The following is a 17,268-nucleotide window of genomic DNA, read 5'->3' on the forward strand; positions in this document are numbered from 1 at the left end:
CCTCACCCCGCTCACCGTCCTCACCTCGCTCACTGTCCTCACCTCGCTCACCGTCCTCACCTCGCTCACCGTCCTCACCTCGCTCACCGTCCTCATCTCGCTCACTGTCCTCACCTCGCTCACTGTCCTGACATCGCTGTGTGTAGTCCTGTTTCTCCAGCCCTGTTGTTATTTTTGCTACATTTTCGTGATTAGGTTAATCTTTACCCAGTCCCCAGGACAACAACAGATTATACAGTGCCTTTTCATGTCCAGAGGACGTATCAAAGTGCTTCCTTCAGGCGACTGCGAGCCTGTGCTGGAGCGCGGGTTGTGTCTGTTGGGCGGGTGTGGGAGGAGAGATGAGTAGGGCTGGTCTGTTCACAAATAGGTTGTTTCTCTCATGATTCATCTGGAGGGGGAATCCAGAAGAAGGGGGCATAATATTAAAATTACAGCGGGGCCATTTAGGAGTGAAATTAGGAGCAATTTTTCACCCAAAGGATAATGGAAATCTGGTCCCCAAAAGGCTGTGGATTCTGGATCCATTCCTATCTTAAAGACTGAGATGGACAGCTATTTATTAGGTCAGGGTATCAAGGGATATGGGGCAAGGGCAGGTAATTGAAATTGAGGCAGATCAACCATGATCTTAAAGAATGGCAGAACAGGCTTGAGGGACTGAATGGACTCCTCCTGTTTCTATGTTTCTATAACAGGTGTGAATGAATTTCATCTCCTGCATGGGTGTTACCACCAAACCTTCTGTTCACTCAATGGAAGGCACAGAGACATGGCACTCTTTGCTTAAAGATTCTCTGTTCAAACCCTAGCCTTGAATTTGTTAAATAGCCTTGGCTCATGTATCTGTACGGATGCCTTCACTTCCCACGTCTCGGCTCCGTACTGTGACTGCCTTCATTTCAATCTCTCCCCGACGATAATTCAGGCTCATTGGCAAGTTACACAGCAAACCCGAGAAATAATTTGGTAACATTTGATTTGAAACCTCATGCGTGACTATAATTACATATTAATAAAGCGGTAATTACATTGCTAATTCACGCCAATACCTTGGTAATTACATAGTGTTTCATTATTACTGAACGCGTTGGTACTTTAGCAGTTGATGTATAGGAATCGCCATGTATTTCATTCAGAATAAATTAAGCACAGTGCAATGTGTTATTGCCGCAAATGTTTATTTGCTAAATAAATCAGCAAATTAAAATAATTCAAACATTTAGAAATCCAAACTACAGGAGGCTATGTAGAATTTTATTAGGAATTATTAATATCAGTGGCATCCAACGTCATGTTTAGGTGTTCAGGTGACGGAGGCTGTAAAACCCATCTGGGTTAAATTACTGCCTTGAAATTGGTCCTGATGTTTTTCTTTGTAAATGTTTTATTTGCTGTGTTTTTCCCCTCTCTCTGTTCCATAACCTTCTTGTCACTGAGATCCACTGTCAGCACAGTCTCCATCAGCTCTCCTGTGTCTCTAATGCAACAATATTGTCTAAAAATAGATTGAAGATTTCAATTTGTATAGAATTTCAGAGTTGTTTTATATTGTGAACTCACATTCTCCAAACAAAACCCTGTTTTAAAGTCTTTAAACTTATTTCACCAGGGATCTTGTTGCATTATAATGTCTTGTAGTAACTGATTTTATTGCACCTCACTTACATGCTTGTGGAGATATATTGTTGCATCCCAAATTGCTAGCAATCCTTTTTATTCAGAATGAAATGCTTTGTAATTACACAGGCAGCAGCAATAGTTATTACTATAATTGCTGACTTATCAAAGTGCAATTACAAAGCTATTCATGGAATTTCAAACTAAGACATTGCTGTATTTCTTTTGGAGAATGTCTGATTAATAGGGAATTTGAAAGGAGAATGTCTCACATTATTTCTTGTTGTAGTTATGAATAATCAAGATTTACTTAATAATAATAATAATCCTTGCCTTTGATACATTTTTACACATCGGGAGAATGTCTCAAAACTCTTCCCAGGAGTTACTGTAAAGTGTAGTTACTGTGTGTTTTTGAAGGCAAGCACAGTAATTATGCCCCACAAACAGCAGCAAAATAAGTGACACACTTTATCTGTTGGATTGTTGGCCAGGACACTATTGTTGAATAGTGTCGTGGGATCTTTAACATCCACCTGAACAGACACAGCTGGAATCTTGGTTCAACATCTCATCTGAAGGAAGTCAGGTGGTCGTTAAGAATCTTTTAACACTATTCGAAAAGAGAATGGACTTTCTTCTCTGGTGTGCCAGCTGACAATCCCCCCCCCAGGAAATATTGGTCGTTGGTTGTATGTGGGAAATTGCTTGTGCAAATTGGCTGCTGGGTTTGCCCACAAAATACACATTTCACAATAATTACTGTAAAGCTCTTCGAGATGTTTTGCCATCATAGGCATTATATCAAATGCAGAAATGATTACATACATTTATATATAATAATAATAATAATCCTTGCATCTGATATAGTGCCTTATCATGTCTTCGAGATGTCTCAAAGCACTTCACAGAATAGACTGTAAAGCGAATTGACTGTATATTTTGTGGGCGAATTGCACCAATTGCGCACAGCAGCGTCCCACAAACAGTCATGCATTGAAGTGACCAATTTATCATTATTATTACTATTACTTTTGATGGAATTATTATCCCTGGAAAAGTGATCCACCAATCAGCTAACAACCGGGTTCCTGCTTACTGCTAGGTAAACAGAGGTGTGTGGAGTAAGGAAACTTGCTCAACGTTTCCCCCTGCCGGGAATCAAACCCAGGTTGCAAAGCGTTTGCTCTGACCATTGAGCTACAGGACTCCACATATCCACAATATGTGGTGAATTATTGTGAATTAATTGATATAATAATTTGATATAATAAGACAGTTATAAAACCGCACTCGACAGGTCACCAGGGTAACAGAGCGGGACACAAAAACTCGGTGCAAGTCAACCAGCCTCGGAGAGATGAAGCTCACATCAGGCAGCGTTTGGTAAGGGAATTCAGAGCAGGAATGGCTTGCCCCCAGTGACCACCACCGTCTCCCCGGTGATGCAGGCTGTATCGGGTGAGCTCCCGGCGCACTCCTCTGGCTCCAACGTCCTGCCAGTGGGGATGGAGGCCAGGATCGGCCTGGCAATGGTTGGCTCAGACCACAGTGCAGATGAGCCCGGGGGCCACCCAGTGGATATTGATGGGGGCGAGCTCTTCGGCCAGCGACTTGGTCAGCCCCAGAAGAGCCGTCTTGCTAACAATGTGGGCACCGAGAGGCCCAAAGGGCATGAAGCCTGCGATGGAGCCCATCAGCACAATGCAGCCTCCTCCTCGCTGCTTCATGTGGGGCACCACCAAATGTGCCAGGAGTGCCACCTCGGTCACGTTGACCTGGAAGATTTTGGCCCATTGCTCTTCAGTACAGTCCAGGATGTTGCTCATTGCAGGGTTCACGGCAGCGTTTGACACCAGGATGTCCATGGCCCCGAACCATGCCAGGTTCTCGGCCAACAGCCACTCCCGCTCCTCCTGCCGCCCCACGTGACAAGCTCAGGCCCTCAGCCCGCAGCCCGGCCACCACCAGCTCCACCTTGGCCGCCCCCCTCACCCCACCACCCCCTGGCTGCTCAGCATCACCAGGCCACCCCCAGCCCCATCCCCTCGCTCTAGGCCATCACCAGCGGCACCAAGTGGGGGGAAGGGGGGGGGTGCGAGGCGCTGAGCCTGGGAGAGAAGGCGAGGCGGTGGAGCCGGTGGCATTGCCCAGACCGAGACCGAGCCACGCTAACCGGGTAAAAACACCGAGCCGCGACTCGCAGCCCGCAGACACCAGCATCACGGCAACTTCCGGCACTCAGAATAACCTAATATACATATACCTAGAGGCTGGGAATCCAGATGGTTTTAGTGCCAAGTGTATACAGCGATCCTCAGCTGGAAATAAAATGTTATGGAATGGAACACTTCACGAGCTACCGACTTGTGACTCAAAAGCCTCACGTGGGGAGGAATTAGCAAGTCTCCTGGAACACTAGTACATAACAGAAAATCTGTGCCCTTTCGTGCATTCCAAATGATTGTTGCTGCCATTTGCAATTATTTCTACGTGCATCTTTAACAGGAGACGCTTCTAGTACACTTCAGTGGGTCATTAGTGCTTCAGATGACTTGTTGCAAATGCAGTTCGGGTCCTGAATCCCACGGAAGATCACATTAACCTATTAAATTCATTGTTTACTGTGTGCGGACATAATTACTGTAGCACTCAAAGCCTCTCTGGGTTGTTCTCCTGGAGACCAGCGACCGATAGAAAAACAATTTCAGGTGAAGCTTCTTAACGCAAAGTTGTTATAAAAAACCATCAGCTGATATACTAACTGTAACAGCCGAGCTCATCACTGACCCCAGTCTCACCACGACACAAAGGATGAAGCAGGAATCACATTCGGTCCAGCCCAGAGGTAGCGATCCTTTACCGTCGCCCAAACCACACACATTTTTCTTTATGGAATTTTTGTTCATTTATGGCTGTGCCGTGGGTATCAGGGCAGGCGGCCACTGGAAACAGGGCAGTGAGTGGGTTTGCCTGGACAGCTGGACACTTCGTAACATCCCAAAAGTGGCCACCACTGCACCAGTATAATGTACACGCGTACATACACACACACAGATACACAGATACACACACAAACATACACACACACACACAGATACACACACAAACACACACACATATATACACACAGATACACACACAAACACACACGCATATACACACACACAGATAAACGCACACACACAGATACGCATACACAGGTACACACAGACATCCACATAGATAAACACAGACATACAGACATAGATGCCCACAGACATTCACACAGATACACATACAAACACACACAGACATCCACACAGATACACACAAACACACTCACAAAACACCCCCCACCATGGCACGCACGCACGTACACCCACGCACACCCACACACACGGATACACCTACGTCCCCTCATAAAAGTTGCCTGACTGCGGTCTCTCCCCTGTCAGGCCCGCTGAGCACAGCAAAGGCATTTCTGGGGGGAAACTGACAATATTTGTTGGTACTTTATATTCCCGTTTCCCACCAGTCTCACTGCCCTTCACAGCTCACTCTCCCCGAGTTATAATAATAACAATAATGCTGGCATTTGATATAGCGCCATATCATGTCTTTGAAACGTCTCAAAGCGCTTCACAGGATACACTGCACCAGTATAAAGTATATTTTGTGGACGAAACGCGGCAGCCAATTGCGTACAGCAGTGTCCCACAAACAGCCGTGGATTGAGTCACCACACTATTATTTTGTTCTGTCTCCTGGTAGCAGAGGGCTGAAGTTTGGGGAACAGCGAGTGCACTTTTGTTCCCGGTGTAAATTGCTGAGCTGTTGCTGCTTCTAATCCTGCTGAGACCCCTGTGACAGTGCTCGCCATTTACTGCACAGCTGAATGCAGTGTCACCTCTCCTGCTGTCAATCAAAAAGCTACCGAAGCTGGAAACGGCGTCTGACCTTCCGCTGACAGCGACACGAGCAAAATAACTCAAACAACGAAAATAGACATCACCGGTTTGCGATGTTTTTTCTCCTTCCACAGAGCAATCCGTGAGCTGCCACTACCCTTACACTCAGCCTCGGTCAAACTCACCTACTTTTTAACAAACGTAAAACCTCGCTTTGCTTAGTTTGAGGGGGCAGCGAGAGGGAGAGGGGCTCATTGTCCAGCACTTTGGCACGTCCTCTAATGTGAAAGGCGCTATATCAAGGCAATTTGTTGTTGTTGTTGTTGATTTAACAACTCTTGAAGGAAACACCAAACAGTAGTTCAGGAGGCAGATAGACAGTAGACCAAGAAGACACAGGTTTAGAGATGTAAAGCGGCAATTTCAAGACCGACACCAGGAAGTTTTTCTTTACTCAGAGAGTAATTTTAATAATAATATCTGGAACAGATTTCCATGAAGTGGAGGGGTTGAGGCCAGGACACTGGACTTGTTTAAAAAGCAGCTGTGATGGTGGGGTGGAGCTGGTGGTGCACTGGAGGGTTGAGACCAGATGTGTCAAAGAGCTTTCTTTATCCAAACCAATCCTGTGATCTTGTGAAAGTTGCTGTGCATTCATCACACGTTACAGAGGTGATGGGATTCTCAGGGACGATGTCTGAAAACCTTACAGCGAGCGTCTGTAAAAAAATCTGTCTGCTCTGAACTAACTAACACGTGTAAGAACATCATATTGCAACATAACACTGATTTCTAACAATTCTCTCACTTGCTTTTTTGTTTTCTCCACAGTGAAAAAGCTGACTGAACTGAAGTCCAGAGGAGTCAAGTTACTTCCCAGCAAAGATAATCAGAAGACATCAGTCTGTAAGTTGTCTGTCATTCAGCGTCCCGAGTCTTAACTTGCAACGTAGAACCATGAAGAAAAACCTTGCGAAGGAATGCGAGGGTTGTTTTTTTTTGTGGTTCTACATTTTTCCACCTCATTCCTCTCAGGCAAAATAGTTCCTCACCCACAAGAGTCCAAGCACAATCGGCACTCCAGCACTCCCATTATCTAATTCACCATCTGAAGACGAATAATATTGATAATAATACCCCTCAATACATTTGATACAGCGCCTTTCACGTCAGGAGGACATGTCAATGTGCTTCACAGGATTTCCAGTAAAGTGTAGTGACTCTGTGTTTTGGGAAGCCATACTAGGGGTGGAGGGAAGGCAGATAGAAGGGTATGAATGGATGGATTCAATTGCTCTTTTAAAGAGCTAGCACAGACATCATGGGCCAAATGGCTGTAAATTTCTATGGTTTCAAAAGGAAGAGGTGAGGGGAAGCCCTGGCTCTTCAGTTCCTCATTGTGCAGAACATTGTGGCAATGAGTTCAAACTCGACCACTGAACGAAATCAAGATCTTCATCGTCACCTACAAGGCCATTCCTGGCCTCGCTCCCTCCTACCTCTCTGACCTCATATCCCCCTACTTACCTGCCCGTACCCTCCGTTCCTCTGGCTCCGGTCTGCTCCACATCCCCCGCCCCAACCGCCCTACCATCGATGGCCGGGTCTTCCTCTTGCCTCTTCCCTTTCCTCCTTCAAGGCCGGTCTCAAGACCCTTCTCTTTGATCGTGCCTTCAGCTCCCATCTCGACTCTCTACCCCCTCCTCGCTCCCTCCCTTCCCTCCCCTCACCCTGATCATTTCCCCCCTCCTCGCTCCCTCCCCTCACCCTGACCATTTCCCCCCCGCTCGGGTCCTGACCCAACTGTACAGCGCCTTGGGACGTCCTCCCGACGTGAAAGGGGCTCTATAAATGGAATCTTGTTGTTGTTGGTGTCCTGAGACAATATTCGCGTTAACATTTGAGATGTCCTCTCGAATTGAAAGGCGCACTATAAATGTAAATCCTAATGTATTGTAACATCGCGCAGGACATAATTCACAAACAATCCAACACTGTTGTGGACTGGTCAGGACGGGGAATATATCACACTGACTTAAAACCATTTACAGTCTCCCATCCCTCTTAAAACGAGGAATAGATGGAGTTAATTTAAGTCTGCCAGTCACTCTTTCCTCCTCATCCAAGGCACATTAAAACACTCGACAAAATAATTAATTGTCCCAAATGTACAGTTAATCAGGAGCAGAACAGAAAGTTGTGGTGCACCGGCAACCATTCATTCAAAAACTAAATGCCTCCTTAAAATTAATTATAACCGGTAGATTAGCAAACAAAGCAAAAAATGTTTGTAGGGCAGTAATTTTCTCTGAGCTAGTGTTGGTGTGCAGTCATTGTCACTGCTTGCCACGTCACCCTGTTGTAAAGCATTTAGGAAATATTTTAGAAATAAAAACAGAAGTGGCCGAGAACACGCAGCAGGTCAGGCAGCATCTATGGAAAGAGGGAAGTGAGTTAATGTTTCAGGTCGATGACCTTTCGTCAGAACCTGTACATTACCTAGTAGATGCTGATCAAGGAGATCAGACAGGAAATACCAAACTAAATGAATAGGAAAAGAGATTGGATTCACCAAGCCCACGCTGTGCACAGGGTAGAATTCTATATTCCCGGGCTCTGGAAAGCCAGGATACCCACAGGTGATCATGTTCTCTATCTGTATCTTTCTCGCTGATCTTCAACCTTGTCACTGTTGCAAACAGCAACCTCAGTGCAGACACCAGTGATTATTCCTTTAGCCCCAGAGGGTAATTAACAACCAAACCAGGTTGCCTCGTGTTTTGGGAGGCCAGAACATTGGACGTTTTGAAAAAATCAGCTCGATGGTGTGATGGGAGGAAGGTCATGTGGGGATTCTGAAAGGATGAGATCAGTTGGGCCAAATGGCCTTCTTCATCCAAGCCTCCTGAGTGTTTGTGTGTGTGATTGAGTGAGTGTGTGTGAATGAGTGTGTGAGTGTGTTTGAGTGAGTGAATGTGTGTGTGTGTGTGCGTGTGCTGTGTGAGTGTGTGTCACTGACCAGGTTATGCAGGCGTCTCTAGGAGGAATTGACCGAGGCAGCAGCATTCACAGGTTTTCATGTGAGTTTCTCTCCCACGTCCACTGCTCCGGAAGAAGAATATGGAGAACGAAAATTCTTCATTTTTTTTTCACTTGAAGCCTGTTCATCATTCAGTTGGATTCGCAGGTTCTGCACGTGGGGCCAATGTTAAATAACATGGGGCTCGGTACATTATAAATGGCTCTCGGTGGGTTAGCATTATGTATGTTAGACAGGTTTACAAATATCCTCTGTTCGGCACCAGCGAGCTTATTTAGCTTCCAGCAGCTTTTACTGCTTTGATGGAGTTTTGAGCCTGGCACTGACACAATACAGCTGTATCAATCTTCACTGTGTACATTGACTCGAGGAAACTTGATCACTGTGGACGTTGCTTGGGAAAGGCTTTCAAGAATTGTTCTTATTTGGAGGTGTGCCTTCACCTACCAAGTGCACAGTCACTACACAGTCACTACCCCCTCTCTTCCCACTTTCAGGTCTCAGCTGAAGACCTTTCATTTCAACCGAGCCTTTGGTCACCTTCCTCCCCCTCCCCCCGGCTCGGCCCCAAGATCCGTTACTGTGAAGCGCTCTGAGACGCCATCCGGCATGGAGGGTGCTATAATAATAATAATAATAATAATAATCCTTGCATTTGATATAGCGCTTTTCACGTCGGGAGGACGTCCCAAAGCGCTTCATCCAAGTTGTTATTGTTGTTGTTATTTCACAGCAATCCTGTTCTCTTGTGTATAGGCAGTATTCACAGGAGCCGGATGTGCCCAAAACCAGCTTACCCGGGGTGACAATTCAATACAATTTGTATTTATACAGCACCTTTCACATCGGGAGGACATCCCCAAGACCCTTGACAGTCTTGGCCGGGCACCTGAGCTGAGGGTAGGAGCCAAAGGGAGCAGGGAGGGGAAAGATAACTGGGGGTCCAGTCAAAGACGAAGGTCTTGAGGCAGATGCTGAAAGAGATAAGGGAAGGATCGTGTTGTAGGGTCCTCCAGATGCAGTTCCAGACAGTGTTGTTTGCCTCGAGGTGTCTGACATCTATATGGTGGACATTTGGATCAAGTCCCCCCATCACTTAGCTTTTCTATAATGAAAAGTATAACATGGATTAGGTCAGCTCTAACTTTTTTAACAGCAGCTTTTATCATTAATATTTATGTGGGTGTTATCATGATAAAAATCCATGTAGAGCAATAGCCTTCAGCCTTTCAATGGGGAACAGTTTCCTACTGAATGTTTATAGGATAATAATAATAATAATCCTTATATTTGAGATTATGCCTTATCATGTCAGGAGGACTTCTCAAAACAATTCACAGCATTTACTGTAAAGTGGAGTGACTGTGTATTTGCAAGAGAACATGGCAGCCAATTTGTGCACAGCAATGTGCCCCAAACAGCCATGAAGGAGTTACCAAATTTATTCACAGGACTGTTAACCAGGACACCAGGAGAAACTCCCTCGTCTTTTCAAGTAGTGCTGTGGGATCTTTAATATCCATCTGAACAGATAGAAGGGACAACGGTTTAACACCTCATTCAAAGGATGCCACCTCCAACAATATAGCATCCATCCCCCACCCACCCCCAGACTACACTACGTGAGTTCCAAGAGGTTTCCCCTAATTGTGTTGATTGTCTTCCTAGTTGCTGGTTCTCCAGTGCTTGTGTTGAAGGAGATCAGCTCCAGTGAAATCAGTGCTTCACATTGTTATCGCAGAGAAAATGTCCATCAACATTTGCTGCCTATCCATTACGTGAAGAGCAGAAACACAAAATGCAGATCAAAGACTGCTCTGTTTCTGTGAATGTTACATCGTGAATTATTTAATCGTTAAAAATTAAGACCTACGATTCGGAATGCTGTCCGTTTATCAATCTTAACCCAACAATTGTTACAAAACAAATAATGAGTGTTTTTTTTTGGTAGGTTTATTTTATGCGAGTGGGTGTTTATTGTGTCCCTGCCCCCAGCCCCTCCCCCCACCCTGCCCGCCTCTTCTGGGATGCAGAATATCACATTTTCATATTTTAGTTGCTATTGATGTGCAAAAATTGAGTCCCATAAATTCTGACTGTTCACTGACAAAGTTGCCCTTTGTCCGTCATAAATATGCATGAGTCTGAGGTTTATGTGAGTTTTGAATCAACATATGTCAAAACTCATTTTCATACCCTTCACTGTTTATCCATCTTCAAGTCAGCCTGAGTTTATGTCAATTGTCAGACTGCAGTTTGAGGGTATGTCAGCATCACTCCTGTTTATCTCCTGGTAAGAAGTCATTTGAATATTACCTTTTTCCATGGCAGAGAGAGAGAAGACCTTATCAATGTCATTTTGTGGTTCTATTTCCCGTCATCGTTTGCAGATTGATTCGCTTATTACTAAGGGAATAGAAGGTGTTTTTCGAAATACTTCTTCCATCCTGCACTGATCAAGATTGTATCCTAGCCAACCTGTGGGTCAGTCTGGCTCAGTTGGTAGCACTCTCGTTCCTGAGTCAGAAGCTTCTGGGTTCAAGCCCGAAGTTGGGACCTTTGAACTCACATTATCTAGGCTGACTCACGAGTACAGTGCTGGGGGAAGCACAGCATTGTTTGAGGTGCCCCACTTTGGATAAGATATTAAACCAAGGTCCCTTCCCCCTGTTCAGATGAATGAAAAAAAAAGAGCATTTCTCCCGTGACCTGGGTGAAAATTCCCCAAACAAAAATTGATCATTGCTGTTTGTGGTACATTGCTGTATACAAATTGGATGTTGTGTTTGACTGCAAATTATCCAACCACTGCACTTTAACATTTATGTGAAGGGTTTGAGATGTCCTCCTGACGGGAAAGGGACTGAATCAAATGCAAGGATTGTTATCATTTAACAGTGATGAGAACGGAACAGAGGGCTAGCAATCCAACTCAACCAAAACAACAACTTGCTAATAAAGTATAACAATATAATATATAATATAATACAGTATAGCACCCTTCACATGGGTAGAGTCTTAGAGCACTTAAGCCAATCAAGAATAATTATTAATAATGATAATAACCCATACATTTGATACAGCACCTTTCATGTCAGAAGGACGTCTCAAAGTGCTTCACAGGATTCACTGTTAAATGTAGTGACTGTGTTTTGTGGATGATTGGATTACCCATTGCTATCTGAGGGGGGGGCACCTCCATTTGATTGCCAACCTAGACTGAGCTCAAAATCCCCTGCATGGGCTTTGAGCCCACAATCTTCTGACTCAGAGGCGAGAGCACTACCAACTGAGCCACACTTAACATTAATTAATTAGTAACAGTGTGCCAGTATAAATTGACGATAAACCACACACCAGAAGTAAGAACAAAATGAGTTTTATTTCTATCAATTGAGATGAAAGCTGAAGCTTTTACTGATCAAATTTTGCACATGAGCTCCATGACATCAGTGCTTTAAATCAACGTTACATTTTAGGTAGAGCTCACAGACCACTCAAGATATTACTCACGGAATTTTATCTATTTTCAGAATGTGACACTTTTATAACTTTGCTCTGTAAAGATGTCATACATTAATTATTGTACCCTTCACATGTTTCCATTCTTTGGCGCCGTTCGATCGCAAAATTGTTGATGTTAATCTTAATTCTCTGACGGTTCAGTTGGTAAAATTCAATTGTCTGAAGTGAAACGGAGCCATGCAGACCAGAGTAGCCCCATGTTTGATCCACGGGCAGTGTTGTGTAGGCTGATCTCAGCTCAGCTGTACACCTCAGATAGACATCTTGTATTTTTTTCCAAAATAAATCCCAGGTCCTGGCCTCAACTCTCCTTCCTGGTAACCTGTTCTGGTCAGAGTAAGGAAATACTTCCTGGCATCTATCCTCAAATTGCCCCTTGCATTTCTATAGGAATTGGGAACTCAAACTATTCGCCTTCTTGTGAAGTTGGGGTATTGAGCCCTATGGTATCACCCTCAGCAGTGCCTTTGGCTGAGATCCAGTAACTCTCAGCAGATTAGGACTCAATCCTGCAGCTCTCTAACAGGGATGACCTAGTGACCCTCCAGCCAACATCGCTACCATCAGGAGAATTCCTCAAACCTTCTTCTTTTCTGCAATCCAGGCACTTGGAGAATTCTTATTTCCGCTTGCGTGAGATGCAGCCTTTTCATTCCGCTGAAAGTTCGGAGTGAATGATATTGCCACTGAGCCTTCACAAATCACACTCTGATGATGATGCCATTTATGGCTCTCCAAAAACATATATACATATAATTCAGAGTCGGGATGGGACAGCACTGGGGGGGGGGGGGTTGCTTTCCATGGCAATCCCCTCTAAACAATTACGTCATTTACTCACAGCTCTTGTCAAAGCCACGGTGGCTGACCTGAGGTGACAAGAGCAGAATATTCCTGTGACTGACAAACAATACAGAGGACAGTAAGTTTAAATGGGAGAAGTGGTTTCTACCTAAAGGGCAATTCACGAATGGAACAGGAATTAACGAGGCCAGGGACTTGTTTACAAAACAGCTTGATGCTGTGATGGGAAGCTGGGAATGTTCTGGAAGGATGAGATCAGATGGTCCAAAGCGTCTTCTTCATCCAAATGAATGTTGTGAGCTTGTGTGAGCTTGATTCATTTCCCTCCCTCAACCCCTTCTCCTCACTCCCTCCTTCCCCATCTTCACGTTGCACCTGAAGACCTTCCTCTTTGACCACGCCTATGGTCACCTCCCCTTGGCTAGGCCTCGGTTTTCGCCATTGTGAAGCGCTCTGAGATGCCGCCCGGCGCTATATAAATGAAAGTTGTTGTTGTTGTTGATACTTACTCTTTAAAGTGTTGCCCCAGGTTTGTAATGAAACTAGTTCAATATTAATATCTGGAGCAGAGCATAATTGATAGGAATGTGCACAAATTGGATGTCCCATTTCACCCACAAATTGTACAGTCAATTCACTTTACAGCATATTCTCTGAAGGGCTTTCAGACGTCTCAACGACGTGATAAGGCACCATATCAAATGCAAGGATTATTATATGATTGTAAAGAATGCATTTTTTTTTCTTTTTTACACTCAATTTTCCCTATTTCCTCCATAGTAACTCAAGCGGGTGTGGCACAGGGATACAACATGTGTCCGGATCCAGGGATTCCTGAACGGGGGAAACGGATGGGTTCCAATTTCAGGTAGGGAGCCAGCAGATGTTCAATCCCATGCAGCTGATTGTGCCTTAATGTGTCTGAACCTCGTTTTCAAGTATTTGTCAGATTGCTTCTGAAATGGATGCTATTGCGTTTGGTCGGGCACGGGAACTGGCGGCGAAATAGATCGCAAAAAAAATAAACATTACATGTTCCGTACGAGCAAAGGATTCACTCAATCCACTGCATTTGGTGAAATCTTCGTGGCTACACAAAAATGCCCTGTGGCAACTGTATCTTTGAGGATGTTGTGTCAAATGGACGAATCTTCAATAGTTTTTTCAGGGCTGGGTGAAGTGAAATTTGGTACAATTCATGAGATGATTGAGAATTTAGTCATTTATGTGGTTGGGTTTTTTGGCAGCATGAACATTGCATTGAATTGCATTGAGTTCTGTAGCTCAGTGGTTAGAGCACTCGCTTTGCAAGTGAGAGACCTGAGTTCAATTCCCGGCAGAGGGCGAAACCTTGGGCAAGTTTCCTTACTCCACACAGAGCCTAATAATAATCCCTCCAAAACCCAAAACAATAATAAATTGGTCATTTTCAATCTACGACTGTTTGTGGGACATTGCTGTGCGCAATTGGCTGCCACGTTCGCCCACAAATATACAGTCAATTCACTTTACAGTCTATTCTGTGAAGCGCTTTGGGACGTCCTCCCGACGTGAAAAGCGCTATATCAAATGCAAGGATTATTATTATTATTATTAAGTGGTCAACCTGACTCAGCTGGTAGCACTCTCACCCTGAGTCAGAAGATTGTGGGTTCAAACCCCACACCCCCTCCCCCATTGGGATTCTGATCACACAGCTTAGGCTGAAGGAGGAGACATGCATTGTTGGAGGTGCTGTCCTTTGGATGATACGTTAAACTGAGGTCCTGTCTGCCTGTTTAGTTGGACGTTAAAAGGATCATAATTTGAGAAGAGAAATGAGTTTATCCCAGTGTCCAGGCCAACAAACCATCAAATGAAAAAAGATTGGTGATTCAATTCCTGGCTGTTTTAAGGGGACATTACTATGCACAGTTGGGTTGCCAAACGCACCTACAAGTACACAGTCACTCTACTTCCCAGTAAATCCTATGAAGCATTTTGGGACATCCTCCTATTGGGAAAGTTGCTGTATCAAACGCAAGAATTATTTATTGTTATAAACACCAGCCTCCCATCACAGCTTCAAGCTGTTTCCGTTTTAAATAAATTCCATCCAGGGATCTGACCTCAACCAACTTTCCTGTCCTGGCTGGTCACCTGTTCCCAGATTCCTCTAATTCCTCCTGTGGGCACCAGTTGCAGCAGCAGTACACTTTGCTAATGCGGCGAGCTCTCGCCAGTGTCTCGTTCTCCATCCTCAGAGTAAGTGGCAGCTAATTTTGCAGAGAAGTGATGACCCTGGGCCTCCCATCAGATGTGATTAGTGTCAGGATGCTGCTCAGTGCAATGCAGAGCAGCCAGCCTGGATCTCAGCAGCTTTGTCGATTTCAGTGAATAACATCCTTTGTGGTTTCCTTCCTTCTTGAGAGAGAGAGAGATCAGTTATTGTTTTGGGTGTGACAATGTACAACAAAAACTTCCCTTTGTGTATCGCCCTTCACAATAGGTAGAGTCTCGGACAGAGTACATCAGCATCTGTTCTGTGAAGCGATTGCATTTCCTGTTTTATTTATTTCAGAGTTCCAGCATTTGAACATAAAAACATAAGAATTAGGAGCAGGAGTAGGCCATTCAGCCCCTCTAGCCTGCCCCGCCATTCAATAAGATCATGGCTGATCTATTCTAACTCCACCTACCCGCCTTATCCCCATATCCCTTAACCCCTTTATCCATAAGAAATCTATCAATCTCAGTCTTGAATATGTTCAAGGACTGAGTATCTACAGCCCTTTGGGGTAGAGAATTCCATAAATTCACTACTCTCTGAGTGAAGAAGTTTTTCCTCAACTCAGTGCGAAAGGGCTTACCCCTAATTTTAAGACTGTGACCCCCGGTTATAGTTTCTCCAACTAGGGGAAAAAGTCTCCCACTATCTATTCTGTCGTGCCCCTTAATAATCTTATAGGTTTCTATAAGATCACCTCTCATTCTTCTATATTCTAGAGAATATAGGCCTAAATTGCTCAACCTATCTTCATAACTCATCCCCCTCATCGCTGGTACCAACCCAGTGAATCTACATTGTACCCCCTCCAAAGCGACTACACCCTTTCTTAAATAAGGAAACCAAAACTGCACACAATACTCTAGGTGTGGTCTCACCAGAGCCCTATACAGTTGCAGCAAGACTTCCCTACTCTTATATTCTAACCCTTTTGTAAGAAATGCCGACATACTGTTCACCTTCCTAATTGCTGCTGCACCTGTAAACTAACTTTTTGTGACTGGTGTACAAGGACACCCAAGTCCCTCTGAACGCTAACACTATCTAGTCTCTCCCCTTCTAAAAAATAATCTGCTCTACTGTTTTTCCCACATAGGTGGATGACCTCACACTTCCCTACATTATACTTCATCTGACACCTATTTGCCCACTCACCTGCCTATCTATATCTCGTTGCATTTTTTTAATGTCATCCTCGGTGTTTACTCTCCCGTCTAGTTTAGTCTCATCCGTGAATTTGGATATATTAAGTTCGATGTCCTCATCTAGATCGTTGATGTAGACTGTAAATAGTTGAGGCCCAAGCGCTGATCCTTGTGGCACTCCACTAGTCACATCCCGCCAATCTGAGAAGGACCCGTTTATCCCTACTCTTTGTTTTCTTCCAAAAAAATTGCAGTTTTTCTTCTAATCACTCACGCACTTCCTTCTATCTCTCCTCCTTTTCTCTTTTTTTCTCTCTTTTCTCTCTCCTTCCCCCTCTCGACCTCCTCCCTCTCTTCCTCCTCCGTCTCTCCTGCTTATTTACCTCTCTTCTTTCTCTCTCCCTCCATCTCCTGTTCTTTCACTATTCTATTTCTCCTTCCCCCCCATCGTTTTCTTTTCCCTTCTCTCATCTTTCATTCTCTTTTTTATCTCTCTTTCTCTCTCCTTTCATTTCTTTCTCTCTCCACTCTGTCTCTTTTCCTCTCCTTCTCTCATCTCTTTCCTTCTCTCACTCTCGCTCTCTCTCTATCTCATCTTGTGAATGAATCACCTGTATAACCTCTGAGATATACAAGTCAGAATGCTTGATGTAAGCTATTTGTAGTCAGGTTGTAGGTAAATGATGGAAACAAATTCACAGAGCAGAGATTTCGGACACCTTCCCTCTGACCTTACTGAATCATATTTTCTGACCTGCTTTGTCAGTCAGTCCCTCTGCGAGAGTCCAAACCCTCCTCTGGTGATGACGTCCCATCTCATATCATCACAAACTATCGATAAATTGGTTGGTGCGTGAGCAATCAAGAGAACTATACAAGTGTTACATCGTTCGGTTCATCTATTTTAGCCATGTGATCCAATTCCACTCTCCTGCTCACTCTCATTCAGTTTCATAGTATTCCTTTTCCAGCATCAAG

At 44.4% G+C, this 17,268-nt stretch overlaps 1 protein-coding gene and 1 pseudogene across 1 annotated transcript in view; one reads left to right on the forward strand and one right to left on the reverse strand.

Annotated features, from left to right (window-relative positions):
• Positions 1-17,268, forward strand: part of csmd2 (CUB and Sushi multiple domains 2) — a 696,667-nt gene that overhangs the window by 483,729 nt on the left and 195,670 nt on the right. Inside the window, exons 7-8 of the mRNA XM_042338904.1 lie at positions 6,342-6,416; positions 13,660-13,747. Of these exons, the coding sequence (XP_042194838.1) occupies positions 6,342-6,416; positions 13,660-13,747 (163 nt within the window). The remainder of the gene's footprint in view (positions 1-6,341; positions 6,417-13,659; positions 13,748-17,268) is intronic.
• Positions 3,017-4,529, reverse strand: LOC103187083 (annotated as a pseudogene).

The sequence above is a fragment of the Callorhinchus milii genome, unplaced genomic scaffold (genome assembly GCF_018977255.1).
Source record: "Callorhinchus milii isolate IMCB2004 unplaced genomic scaffold, IMCB_Cmil_1.0 Scaffold10, whole genome shotgun sequence".
In the NCBI taxonomy this organism is placed as follows: Eukaryota; Metazoa; Chordata; class Chondrichthyes; order Chimaeriformes; family Callorhinchidae; genus Callorhinchus; species Callorhinchus milii.